The sequence below is a fragment of the Ischnura elegans genome, chromosome 3, assembly GCF_921293095.1.
Source record: "Ischnura elegans chromosome 3, ioIscEleg1.1, whole genome shotgun sequence".
NCBI classification, from domain to species: domain Eukaryota; kingdom Metazoa; phylum Arthropoda; class Insecta; order Odonata; family Coenagrionidae; genus Ischnura; species Ischnura elegans.
The window spans coordinates 2889813-2903682 of NC_060248.1; the positions used below are offsets into that span (position 1 = coordinate 2889813).

At 40.9% G+C, this 13870-nt stretch overlaps 2 protein-coding genes across 7 annotated transcripts in view; both read left to right on the top strand.

Moving 5' to 3' along the window:
* Nucleotides 1–13870, top strand: part of LOC124155333 (DNA replication ATP-dependent helicase/nuclease DNA2) — a 98692-nt gene that overhangs the window by 32413 nt on the left and 52409 nt on the right. For 4 of the 5 annotated variants that reach the window (XM_046529060.1, XM_046529061.1, XM_046529065.1 and 1 more), the window contains 2 exons: nt 1003–1203; nt 12463–12657. In XM_046529060.1, coding sequence (XP_046385016.1) covers nt 1003–1203; nt 12463–12657 — 396 coding nt within the window. The remainder of the gene's footprint in view (nt 1–1002; nt 1204–12462; nt 12658–13870) is intronic. The other variant, XM_046529062.1, reaches the window with a different exon arrangement.
* Nucleotides 1210–6258, top strand: LOC124155335 (piggyBac transposable element-derived protein 4-like). Of its 2 annotated transcripts, XM_046529067.1 has the most exons (3): nt 1210–1742; nt 3862–3930; nt 4035–6258. In XM_046529067.1, exon 3 carries the CDS (start codon nt 4063–4065, stop codon nt 5017–5019), a length of 957 nt encoding a protein of 318 aa, XP_046385023.1. In that variant the 5' UTR covers nt 1210–1742; nt 3862–3930; nt 4035–4062; the 3' UTR covers nt 5020–6258. The 2 variants fall into 2 exon arrangements, with proteins under 2 accessions (XP_046385023.1, XP_046385022.1); XM_046529066.1 differs by lacking the exon at nt 1210–1742 and having other exon boundaries at nt 2444–3930.

The following is a 13870-nucleotide window of genomic DNA, read 5'->3' on the forward strand; positions in this document are numbered from 1 at the left end:
ATGCGGCTTTTTAACATTAGGTTCAGGTAAGAGTTCAGGTATCCTTTATTCGCATGCATAGAATGTAGGGACTTGGGAAAGTGGGTAACCCAGCAGTAAATGGTGGATAAAATTCTGGCATTGGCGGTAACGTTGCAGTTTCAAGTCTGGCCTAAGCATTCACACATTTTGTTGTATTATTTGACACTTATTCTGTTTTGATTAATGGTAGTTCAAAATATTTGCTAGTGTTCACTCAGTATGCACTTGCCTCTGTTTCCTCTGTTTTGTGGCATGACTTACAAAATTATCCGTTTTTATTATTTACCATTTGTGCTTCTATTTATTCCCATGGCAAAACCTCCCAGTGTAAGTTGTGCTTGTTTCCGCTTAGTTGATATTGCAATTTAATGCTTCAGCTGTTTCTATAAATAACATGTTCATTGTTGTTGTTATACTTCTGTCTTACCTGACTGAATAAAATGGAAAGCTCAATACTGAATCGCAGTGGAAGTTTTTTTTAATCCTCAAGGCAAACCTAAATTCTAAAATTTTGTCAATTTGGGGACCATCATGAGGGTGGGTGTTTGAATGTGGTGTTGGTGGATGTTGCCCTCTTGGTATGGACTGCTTGGCTTGAGTGGGGAGGCAGGACGCTTGGCCAATGAGTTTATTCACCAACTGCACACTTCCTATGTTCCCTCCGTCATTCATCTGCTTCTGGCTTAATGTTGCTGTGGAGTGTGTTGATGGTCTGTTAGCTCCTTAATGGACGCAATGTCTATGGCAAAAATATACTCTCTGCGTTGCGTTAGTGGGTGTCTCTCACCCCCTGTACTAGAGCAGCCTCTCTTCTCTCAATGCTTCCAATGCAACGCAAGTTTTCCCAAGAAGAAGGAGTTGTCAGGAGGCATGCCCTGCTGTCTGTCTGATGGATTGACATGGCAGGGCTGGGGGAGGTCTTCCTTTGGCAGATTGTGCGCATTGTGCTTGCTTTGATGTGTGCATTCTTCTTGGTTTCAGGGCAGAATCAATGCGCGAGATCTCGGCAAGCCGTCACGCCCTACGTGACTTGATAATGCTGCGCAACGACCTCGTCAGCCACTTGAAGGCGGGGCCGAGGAAGGAGGGGTTGCGTCTGCCGTCCCTGCCCCAGCCGATTTTCCACAGGAAGGCCTGTGCCAGCTGCCCCTTCCTGCTGCCCTGTGCTGCTCATCTCCGCTGGTGCGTCTCACCAGGGTGATTGAGGGGGAATCGTAGTTTGCTGTGGGTTGTCCATCCGTCTCCTATTCCTCCCTGTGAGGGCTCCTTCCATTCCGCACGCGCTGCTGCGTCTTCATCCCTGTCTTATCTTATCTCAATCCGGTGTCCTCATATGCAGTGGGGAGAGAGTGAGACAGCGCTTGTTTCTCCATGTGGTCTTGAAGAGTTTATGGGTTTCAAAGAAAACTGCGGCAAATTCGTGATGAAGATGAGGGAGATGCGGTTCAAATAATCGGAAAATACGGATAATCCAAACTTCCCTTTAACACGTTCAACGCTGACTGACGACGATCGTCATCCGCCGGTTGCTATCCAGTGACGCCGGACAACGATCGTCGTCCAAGTCCGCTCTCCCTTTCCAAGGCCATATACGAGAGACGCCGACCCATAGTGCTTCCGTTTCGCTTGTCAGTCGTTCATTAGCCCTCAGAGCAAGTGCATCGCCAGTAGCCGGAGCGATTCATCTCCAGGAAGGTTCCTACAGCTGTTTCTTTTCGGTGGTAAGTTACACTTTTTTTTTTGTTAATTATCACTCTCCTTTTGTGGTTTTAATGTGTACCGACCCCTATTTAATGTAAAACAACTTTCGTATGTGGTAAAAATCATTAGTTGAAAGTTTTGCATTTTTTTATTGGCGATTTCCTCCCCCCCCCCCCCCCCCCCCCCCCCACACTCTCCCCCCCTTACACCCCCGCATTCTCCTCGTACCCATAATTACGATTTCATCGGTGTTTTTTTTTATTTTTTTATAATGTTTTTTTTTGTAGATATATCGCTTGTGATAAAATTTTGAAATTGCGTTTACAAAATAACTTCGTGAATGTAAAGTTGTTTTCTTTAATTGTATTTTTAAGCAGAGAAGTAAAGTCGTTGTTCAGTAAAATTGTTACATTATGTGAAAAAAATTTCCGTTTTGGTCAGATACTCATTATTCTAGTTTGGATTGAGGCTAAGCATTACAATGCATTCCGGACCATGTAATTACATTGCTGCATTTAATTTTACCAGGAATATGCTATTAGCAAATATTTTACATTTTTTTTACTACAGTAGACTCCTTCATACGAACAACGTTATTACGAAGTTCTCGTTATTACGAAACAAATAGTTGGTCCCGACGAAAAGGCATATGCTAGCTATAGTAAAAGAAACGTTATTGCGAAATTTTCGTTTTTACGAAATTACGAACCTCAGTCCCGGTCCCGGCGGCTATAAAATGAACTTTATTACGAAGTTCCCCGCACAAGCAACGGCATTTAGGTGCATATTCACTACGCTGAGTTATAATAATCGCGCCGCGTTTAAGTTCTTCTCGTGAACTGTACCCAAGAGCGTCAATTATGGCTCTTTCTTCAGTGTACACGCAACATCATGTAATAAGTTTCATTCCTGTGGAGCCATAGTGACCCACTCGTAACCACTCTTAAATTGGACATACAGTAAGTCCTCTTCCTACGCGCATTCGATTTACGAATTTTCAGAGATACGAGCATCCAAAATTTTCAAATTTCGAATTTGGTGCCTTTCGATTAGGCCGATGCTTCGCGGTTTGGCTTGGCGTAGAGGAACTCTCACTTTGGGCACAATCTGAAGAAAGTATTATTGAATCCGGTGTGAATTTAGGAACTGTTCAGCGTTTCGCCCGTTCATCCTCTCCGCGAGTAGTGTTATTTTTCGGCTCCGGCTGCGTCGCACGCCCAGCTAGATCAGTTCTTAATATCGTGAGCTAGAGCACGATTGTGATTCAGTGTTGCATTTTGTAGGATGACCGTATTTCTCATGATGCAATTTCATACAATCCGACCGGCGACAGTAGCCCGATGACGGCACAATAGGAGGGGCGGATAACCCTCCGCCAGCACGGTTTACAGTCAATCGCTGTCCTCCAAACGCACCCTCGCCTTGTCTCTCAACGTTATCAACTGCATAAGGCGCCCCGAAATATGGCTGATCATCAAAAAATTCCTTTCTTCGAATCACCAAAACAAGTGATTCTTCCTCTGGGTCCATCACGCGCGGCGTCCCTTCCGCATCCTTTCTTCGTGGAACCCTTTGTAGGCGTTTCCCTAGCTGGCAACCCTGCCCCTACCCTGACCTAATTCATTCTGTGTCATCGGACAACTCTCAGCGGCCGTTCTGTAGGTTTATCAACTTAGGGAACAAGGTCTTGGAACGCAACCAGTGCGTATATCGGACTTACTGTATTCGGGAAGATATCAACCCTCGATTGCGTCGTGGCGCTTTCTTCTGCTGAGAAACTGGAATGAATTTTCCTGTTTAAACAAATTTCCGCGTAATTTAATCCTGATTATTTAATACGGTTTTTTCCCCCGATGATTTCTAAAAGAAACCTTGATACGAACTTCGTTATTACGAACCTCCGGTTTTTTCGGTCCCGCGAACTTCGTAATAACGAGAGTCTACTGTAGTTTGTCTTCAATAGGTGATAATTTGCAGTATTTTACTCCAGTCACTTGTAACTTGAATATTTCCTTTATGACATTCGATAAATATTTATCATCATTTGCGCTTGTTGTTATTGTAATTTTATTAAAAGTACTATTATTGATTTGCTTCAATTCTGTCTGCTGATATTGTTTCTTTTTCTCCTGTATATAGCAAACAAGTGGAAGCGAAATTTTACAAAAATTTCCTGCTAACTACCGATCCAAGTGCTTTGGCAGTAAGGTACGTGATATCATAAACATTACTCAATTATTTCAGTGCTATGCGATGTTTTTTCTTGTTATACATTCATATAAACACGTACTTGTAAACATTCTTGTTTTCAGAAAGGAAACGCGGGGGTAACACGGAGGAATGGACCGCAAAGGGAAGGGACTACCGGGGAAAGGGGTCCCGAAGAAAGGTAAGCGGGGTGTCAAAAGCCCCAAGAAAACCACCCAACTGCCCTCAAAACTGCCCCTTCCAACCTCCAGCAGTAGCCCCAGCCCTTCGAGTTCTGGTGAAAGCCGCCAACCCCCTGACACCCCTTCTCGTCCCCCAAGTCCGCAGCCATCGGCCTCGCGGTCATTTCCACCCCCAAAAAGGAAGAGAAGGGAGGAAGAAAGAAGATTCGGGAGGGTGCTTTCTGCAGAGGAGATGGCGGAACTTCTTTCAATGGATGAAGAAAGTGAAGATTCCTCCTTCGGGGAAACGGAGTGGGGATCCTCGGAGGATGAAGAAGAAGGCAGGGTGGGTGATCCCTCAACATATGCTTCTCCTTCCCCTCCTGGCCCTCTAGGCTCTCAGTCCCCTCCCCTTACGACGAGAACTGCGACAAGGACGTACACTTGGACGGACAAAAGACCAACCCACCCACAATTCCCCTTCACTGACACCCCTGGCCTCAATACCCAAGACTCAGGAGACGATCCCCGTACGTATTTTGACCTCCTCATGACAGATGACATGGTGGACTTGATAGTGACGGAGACAAATAGACAAGCAGACGTTTTAATTTCTGCTAATGTATTTCCCAGAGCAAGAATAACGAAGTGGAAGCCGCTCACATCGGTGGAATTTTTAACGTTTTTAGGGGTTCTCTACCACATGGGCACATGCCCATTGAGTAGAATATCAGATTATTGGAGTGTAGACCCCCTTTTCAATTATCCTTGCTTTAGGAAATGCATTAGCAGGGACAGGTTCGCTGCGATCATGCAAGCTCTGCATTTTGCGAGTAATCCTGGTTGTGATGAGCCGCAACCGTCTGATCGACTCTACAAAATAAGGCCCTTATTGACATTTTCCATAGAACAATGGACGATATTGTGACCCCGACTCAAAGACTGTGCATAGATGAATCCATGGTTCTCTGGAGAAGTCGTCTTATCTTTCCTATTTATATGAAAGGTAAGCGACATAGGTATGGGATTAAACTTTACATGCTCACTGAACCTTCCGGATTAGTTCTAAGATTTCTCGTTTACACTGGGTCCTCCGATTCTGATGTGGGCGGGCCGGGTCATGTTGACAATGTTGTATGGAAATTGATGGAGGGGAGATTAGATTCTGGGCGATCCCTCTTCATGGCTAACTATTACAACAGTGTTGACTTGACCCACCGCTTGCTTGAGCGGAGTACCTATTGTACGGGAACTCTTAGATCTAATCGGAAGGGGAATCCACCTCACGTTCTTTCTAAAAAACGAAAACGTGGTGAAGTAGTGGATGCATTCAGTTCCGAAGGTGTCTGCGTGATGAAGTGGAAGGATAAGCGGGATGTACTGATGATCAGCTCTAAATTTGGGAGTGAGCTGATCGATGTCCGTCGCCGGCAAGGAGGTGGCGTCACTTCCAAACCGGAGGCCATTGCTCAGTACTACGAGTCAATGAGTGGCATCGATCTCCATGATCAAATGATGTCATATTATCCCATTGAGCGCAAGACACTGAAGTGGTATAAAAAACTGGGCATCCACATACTTCACCTCGTTTTAGTGAATAGCTTTTTCCTATTCCGTAAAACCCACCCTAAATTTCCTCTCTATGATTGCCGCTTATCTGTAATTAGAACACTCCTCAGTCCGTCATATTCCGAACCTATTCCTCGTTCCTCTCCCAGCCTAACCCCCAGGGTCCTTGGATTGTCTAAGCACTTTCCGGAGACACATGACATCGACCAAAAACGAAAACGTGTCCCTCAACGACGCTGCACGTTCTGTAAGTCTAGAGGGTTCAGGAAGGATTCGGCATATTTTTGCCCCGCCTGTGAGGGATGCCCACCCCTGTGCTTGAAGCCATGCTTTGAAGCATTTCATAGAAATGTTCAATGTTAGTCCTCTCCATGATTTTATGTATTAAATATTACATTTATACTTACTCCATTATTAAATGTTATGTAAAATTTAAGTATTAAATGATAATAATTTCAAAATATTTTTTATTTTGCCTGGTTTTCAGTCCCCCCACCATGTACCTGGTGAAAACTGTTGTTTCCTTTAGGGAGTGCAGAGGAAGAGCGAAAGATGTAAAATTCTATTGTTTCCTAACTTTGGTATTCCCTCCTGGAACGGGTAAGAAGCATTAGCGCTTAGCATTAGAAGATAGGGATCAGCACCCAGGTCGGGTTCGGGTGATTAGCACTTCGGAAGTTGTCGTCTAAACCCAATTTTTGTATCCACTCGAAATGTCGTCTCCTTCTCCGTATTACTCCTCCTTTGTTTGTTTCAACGCGAAAATATATTTCCCGGAAATTGCGCCGAAAAAATAAAAACGTGTCTGAAAAATTATGCTTCGAAATATTTTATACATTTTAGTTTCAACGAATGAAAAATCATTTTTTATACATAGATAAATGGTTAGAGCAGGTCCTTTTTTTCATTTAAAACAATATAATTTTGAAATTTGGGCGAATTTACTTTGAGACTCATGACAACTGAACATAATATAACTCATTATTTTCAGAAATAATAATTACGTATTGTTTTCAACAGAAATACCATTGTTAATGCTAAGATAAGTTTTTAAAGAATGGATTTGAACAATATTACAATAACACCGTCAATGGGTAGAAAAACGGCATTGAATTCGATAAAAGGAATTTGTGATCAAATGAACACTAGCCGTCCTTATAGGTGGGGCGAAACTCCCGTCCTCTTAGTGTTAATTTAAATATATGAAATTTACATCTTTATTTGTTTTAAATTCCCACCTCGTCTTTCATTTGAAAGATATATTCCTCGTCGGATCTTTCAAGTAGAAATTCAAAAAGTTGAAATAGAAGAGGTTATGCCACATAATTCTCTATCAACGACTAAGAAATTCGAATATTACACAGCCATCAACGTTCTTGCTAATTAATATTTACGGCACGGATCAATTTATATTCAATTGACATGTCAGATTACATACAGAACATGGCATACGGTAAAAAGAAAAAGTCATCGGAAAAATGGGCTCGATTATGCAACCACGCATTACACTACTGCAATGCTATCCGGTGACGTCGGACGATGATCGTCGTCAAATTTTGAAATTGCGATTTTTCATAAAAAAAATTTTTTTCGTAACTTCCAATGAACAATCTATTCAAAATGAGACCAAAACCATCTAAAACCAAAGAATTAAAATTCAGTCACCGGCAAAACTTAAAAAAATTACCACCACGTTGAAAGTGTTAATTTCTTGTAATGTTCATAATTATTGTAAATCAAAAAATGTGTTATTATCTATACGCATATTCTTGAGCAAATTGTTTTCAAGATGTCAGCTGATAGTGACGCGTGTAAATGTGGCTGCTGCGTAAAGTCAATGGAAAGCAAAGATAAACTCGTTAGCTGAAACCATTTTTCACATAACTGTATGGGCCTTAACCCACATATGGATTTACAAAATTAGTTACGTCGTTGGATTTTCGGCGCCGCAGCGGCGCCGCGTCATTTTATGCTATTATCTTTCAAAGTTAGCCTAAATTTACAACTTTTCTGATTGATAATGGTATATACATCTATTATCTTTATTTCTTACCGTGTTTTGCTAGATATAAAGCCTTATTGTTGAAGTTATAACTAAAAATCTTGAACGCTGCATTCTTTTTCATTTCTTGCCGTAATGCTCTTTATTTCAGTTCCCTTTTTTTGTTATTTTCAAATGAAAGTTTTAATTTCGTGTGTAATGGTTGTTTGAAATATATATATTATATGCACAGCTCGACAAACTCTGCTTTTTAATGTTTATATTGTTTATAATTGTATGTATCTATATGCTAAAATGATGACCGAATAAAATTCGTTTATGCCCATGTGACATAATTTTGCTTCACTGCGTCCACCCATATGTTATATCTTTGCAGTGTATATAGAAGGATAAGTTATTACACGTTAATAACGGAACAGCTGTAGGTTAAGTGTTAAGAGACGAGTGTTCTTTCGTGATTTTTACAAGATTCTGGCGATCAAGACAAATCTTATGAATATTCTGGGAGCTTACATCCTGCAATTAAAAAAATCAAGTCTTTTGGGTTTTGAAATATAAATAATATGGGATAATAAGCGGCATGTCGAAGAACCCAACGATGCTTTGGAGGTGGAGCTAGAAGAGTCAGCATTCTTCATTACTCTTTTCCAACCACGGAGCCCGATTTCCCCACTGCGGACGTGTAGCCCAAGGGAAAGGTTTCCTTGGATATGGACGGGTAAATGTTTTGCTTGGGAGTGCATCAAATTAGGTTTTACTCCTGGATAGGTGGGAAATCCAAATAAATAACTTCTTAGAAGTATGGGTTATTGGTGGTAGGGGAGAAGGAGCAGCTGCCTTTTTTCTTTCGTCCAGCTCTGCGTGAGAAACTGAAGGAGGAATGTTCTGGAGTGACAAAAATACCATCACTTTGGAAGGACTTCCCTTACATTTTCTTTCCGTAGCGTTTCACTGACCCAAACATTGACACTATCCATGCCTTCCCACTAAGCTCCTTTATTCGTCATTCACCACCTTCTTCCCCCCTCCCTCAAAACTTGATTGAACTTCTCTCCACCCTAATGACCCACCCGAGCTGCACATTCTTGGAATAAAGGGAGGGCCACTGCGGGGCGTTTTGACAAGGCTTTTGTTCCCTGTCCCTCATGCAGCGTTGGAAGGATGAAGAAAAAGCAGGCTTTTATATCTAATTGTCTCCTTGCACTCCCAACCTTTTTTGCGATAAGGATTTTCTACTCCTACCTGTCCTAACGATCTGGGTATTCCCCGATCCTTGGCAGTCGACACACTACCACCCCTTCACCTAAAATCAACCTACCTGGCATTCCTTCTCCTTTCTCCTCCTCACTCTCCCCTTTACGTTAGTAACACCCCCAATGCATAAAATATCTGTGCATTTAGGTACACAAAGGAACGAGAAATATGTTCACAAATTTTCACCTCACGGTAAATTGTCTTTTCACCTATTCATAATGAAACGATTTTTACCATGTAAATTCTAAACTCATCGTCAGGAAAGAGAAATTTTTTTCTATCACACAATTAGTTGGGTAGTTATCTTGATTTCATCCCAATGGTAAACTGTCATGTCATCTGTAACTATATAAACGCCAGCAATTTTGTATAGACTATCGTAGCCGCAAAGGGATTTTTTTTGAATGAAAGGTACAAGACATATAGCAATAACTGAGCGATGTGTTCTTCACGGTAGTCAGTGAAACTTCTGATCCTCCTGGCAAGTTACAGTGACTCGGTCAGCGAGAAATATTCACACAACGGTGAGGAAGCATTACTCTACGAATTCGGATAATGCATTGTGTTAAATTTTTCTTAGAATTGCTGCCTGGAGTAATTATAAACAGAGTCACCCTAGGATTTACCAAAAGGTGACTATCACCACGGCAGGTACGTGGACGCGGAGCGGAGAAGGTGCCCAAGCCAAACTAAGTCGGAAGCCATGGAAAAAACAACCTTGGCTAGCCATGTGTTTCTATGAATAACTCTTGCGAAAAGATGAAGTTTTGTCAATGAACATTATAACGAGGCAAACGTAATGATTCTTAGCTAAAAGAGAAAGCACAATTGGTAATGTAATATTTTCCTTTTTTCAAACAATTTCACTTGGTTTATAAGTTTAAATAATAGGATTGTAAATATATTATGGCATTTCATATAAAACATAATTGCTTTGACATTAGCGTTGAGGGCGCAGTCCCGGACGTAGCGACGAGGAAATTCTCGGCACAAGCAAAACTAAGTCGGAGGCCCATGAAAAAACAACTTTGATTAGTCATAAGTTTTTATGAATAATTCTTGTAAAAAGATGAAGTTTTGTCAATGAACATTATAATGAGGCAATTATTTTGATTCTTAGCTAAAATGGAAAGCAAAATTGGTATGGTAATATTTTCCTTCTTTTAAACAATTTCATTTTGTTTATAATGTTTAGAAAAATAAATAATATGATTATAAATACATTATTACATTTCATACGAAACATATATGCTATGACATTAACATTGAGAGCGCAGTCACCGACGTAGCGACGAGGAAATACTGAGCGCCGCTGCGGCGCCGTAAATACAACGACGTAACTTTTTTCATTAGAGGCCAATAAAATGTAAACTATTGACACTATGCTAACAACATTTTATATGTGGACGAAGAAAGTAGAAAAAATAGACTACTGAAAATTTCAAAATGATCCATTGGAATGGAAAATTTTTACACCACTTTTAAAACCACTAGCGCCGCTAAGGCGCAGCAAATCCATATGTGGGTTAAAGAAATACTATCACTAAAAGCCTTATCTGAAGACCCACATATACTCTGGAAATGTTTCTCCTGCCAATAATTTCACAAGTTTTTTTGAAAACTTCATATTGCTCTCTGAACACTGCTTCCCAAAAAAAATAAATACCCAAAAATATTGGTAAAAAGCCAAGGATTAAGTGGTTCACCCATGAATTATGAAATTTATGTTCTGAAGTAGTACATCTGCACTCCAAGTGTAACAACTCGGGCAACATTAAGAACAAAAGGTTTGGCTTCTTCTAAAGAATGAGCACATTAACCAAATTAATCAAGCTAAAATCAATCATGGTAAATGGTACAGTGACGGAATAAATTAAAGCCCATTGGCGTCTGTAGGACTGGCGCCTGTTCTAGAAGTACTTGTCTTCCAAAATTTTGCACTCGTATTGCTCTTATAAAACCTGGAATTTTAAAAGCTACATGCCCCCTTATACTGGGGAAATAATCATATCCACTGCATTATGACAATGTGCCAGAGGTCCAGCTACGAATTCTTCCCCATACCCTCAGAATGTGCTTCGGCCACGACTCACCTAGCATGGAGTTTACTACTCTCCTCGGGATGACTGTGGACACAGCCGACATATTGGGCATTGAGACTGCCTCGGGCCACAATCGTTCCAATGGTGTAGTGGGTAACTTATCATGCAACGAATCATAAGTTCCATGGATCAAGTCTCATTGTCAGTGACGGATGATTAAATGCTGCACACACTCTGAGGACATTTTTCTGATCTTGAAACTTCGAAAAACCTATCACGAGGTCCAGAGGATGTTGCATGACCATTGAATTCTCACACGCTTATTTATGTGTCGAAATTCAACCCCTATGTTGCACAAGCAATTGGGCATTTGACTGTGGAGTGAATTTTGACTTCCTTTTCCGCATTGACCAGCCCCACCTCAAGGCCCGTAACGTTAGCTGCATGTGGGATGTGTCACGGCGTACACTTCTTCCTCGTTCAAGGGATAATTCCTAAAATAAGTTGCTTTGGAGCTATGAGAGTCTGGGGCAATAATAAAGATTGTAGGTAATTCTTCTCTTAAATCATGATTCCTTAACCATTGAAGAATCTTCTAAAATCAATTAATTTTATTTTTTCCTGCCATTGATTGTCGTCAGCAATGCGATAGCAGACGTCCAAGTGCACTTCAAAAACATTCCTTGTGAGCAATTATGTAAAATAATTTCATTTTACGAAGGGGATTTTAATGGAAATGATAATCCCAGTGTAGCCTTACGTGAAAATGTAAATATCCTGATGCTTTCACTTCCAATTTTATTATTTTTTATAAAGAGATCTCGGAAGACTTCGAAGGAGCGTGAACTCTTGCGCGGATGAGCCGCATAACTCGGATGAGCCACAGCCTCGGATAATTGGGAGTAGGCTGTGTCAGGAAAATTTCTGTTCTACTTTTTTGCACGAAATTAAGTGTGCACTCCTTATTTTGCGCCAAATTCTCCGCGAATCTAAAAGGGATTCTGAAAGATACCAATGCAGTGGAGTGCATTTCATAATATGTAATGATTTTACACTGCTTATTCAAAATCAAGTAGAAGACACCAAATTTTCTCTAAGGACTCCGAATGGAGCATGAAGTGATCCAAGCACAAGGCTGGGCACGCATAGATGAATATTTTCATCAAATTACGTTGATAACTTTAGTCTGGTGTCACTCGTGAGGTGAGCTTGTGAGAAAAGACCTATGTACCTTCAGAGAGCTTCACTCTGAACGCAATTCCCTTTGCTGCCTTGCAAAATGCTCATTCACTTGCATAGCTATTTTATGGAGTTTAATGTGTGTAATTTGATTGCACAACTTCTTAGCAGAGTTCTCATCAAATGCCTTTATAGAGGGTATGGTCAATCGACTTCATGCTTTCTCGGACACTTAACAGTCCGTCTAGGTTCCCGCAACAATAATCGCTGCGCGTATCGATCACTGTGTGTGGTGGAATTTGCGATTGAAGTGCCCTCATTGCAGTGGTACAGATGGTGTGGAGGCTCTCACCCACGATCACCCGCTGCGACTGCTGGTGCCCCCTGCCTTGAAGCACCTGACGGATGCGCATTTTGCCTTCTTTGCGCACTGGAGCAGCTTAATTGCAGTTGAAGTGGACGACTGCGCACGCAACGGGGGGGAGGAAGCTTTGCTGTGGACAATGGAGCCGAATGAGAGGTGAGTGCCATTTTTTGTCTTCTCTGTTTGCCTGCATCGTCGAATAATTGTAGTTTTGAGACATTTCTCTCATTTCTTGATATGAATGATTCTGTGCAGCCCACTCAATTGTTTCAGGCATAACTTTGTGAAAATCCATTTCTAAACAATAAAAATGTGTGGTACTTTTTCACACAATTTATTTAAGACGACTGGTTTCGTCACAGAGGCGACATCTTCAGGTACAGAAATCGTTATTTTGTTGTTTATTTAAATTAAATATTTAATTTACTTATGACGTGGGATATTAATAATGCGATATCAGAATGATAAAATATAAGCATATCTTTACCTCATATATTTCAGTTATCAGACAAATGGATGGTAAAGTCGCTTCTTGTTCGAATAGTATACCTGAAATTGATGACATGACCCTCATGGAATTTGTTATGACAAATTATTGCTATAGGTTGGCAGAAAATCGTGACGTAAAGGAAACTTGTAATATATGAGGATTACGATCACTTTAATTATGCACGAATGACTCTTTCACGATTTATTGTGATGATCCATGCTTCGGTGCATTTTCTAACCAAGTGCCACTCCGTTTAATCCATGTCCATCAAGTTTTATGCTTGGGTAAAAACACTTATTACTTGACACACTTGTAGATATTCAAGGATTCTTTGGAAAGTATCTATGTCAAAGGTTTACTGGGAGAAATAGCTGGTGTTGACCTAAGGAATTATACACCAACACGTCTTTAGATGCATCGACTATAATATGTGTAAGTTTCAACAGGGTCTAATAAATAAAAGCGAACAAACTATGTATAAATCCACCAATTTATTTTTGTGGTACTACTAGTTTCGACGCAGCGGCGTCATCATCAGGTACAAAGGCTATAAAGAAACAAACATCCTTATATATCATGTGGTATCGGGAGGAAGAAGGTAGGTGGAAGATACCACATGATATATAAGGATGTTTGTTTCTTTATAGCCTTTGTACCTGATGATGACGCCGCTGCGTCGAAACTAGTAGTACCACAAAAATAAATTGGTGGATTTATACATAGTTTGTTCGCTTTTATTTATTAGAATGAACCTCCACAAAGTTGAGCCTGTTACGATAGAGATTTCAACAGGGTCGCTAGCCCCTACCTTTGTAACAAGGGAGTTCAACAGAGTTGTGATGCCATAAGCGACTCTTTTTGGTGAGATTATTTATTTAT

Coding starts and splice junctions, on each gene's coding strand:
- LOC124155335 (XM_046529066.1), top strand. CDS start 5,004: ATGGACGATATTGTGACCCCGACTCAAAGACTGTGCATAGATGAATCC.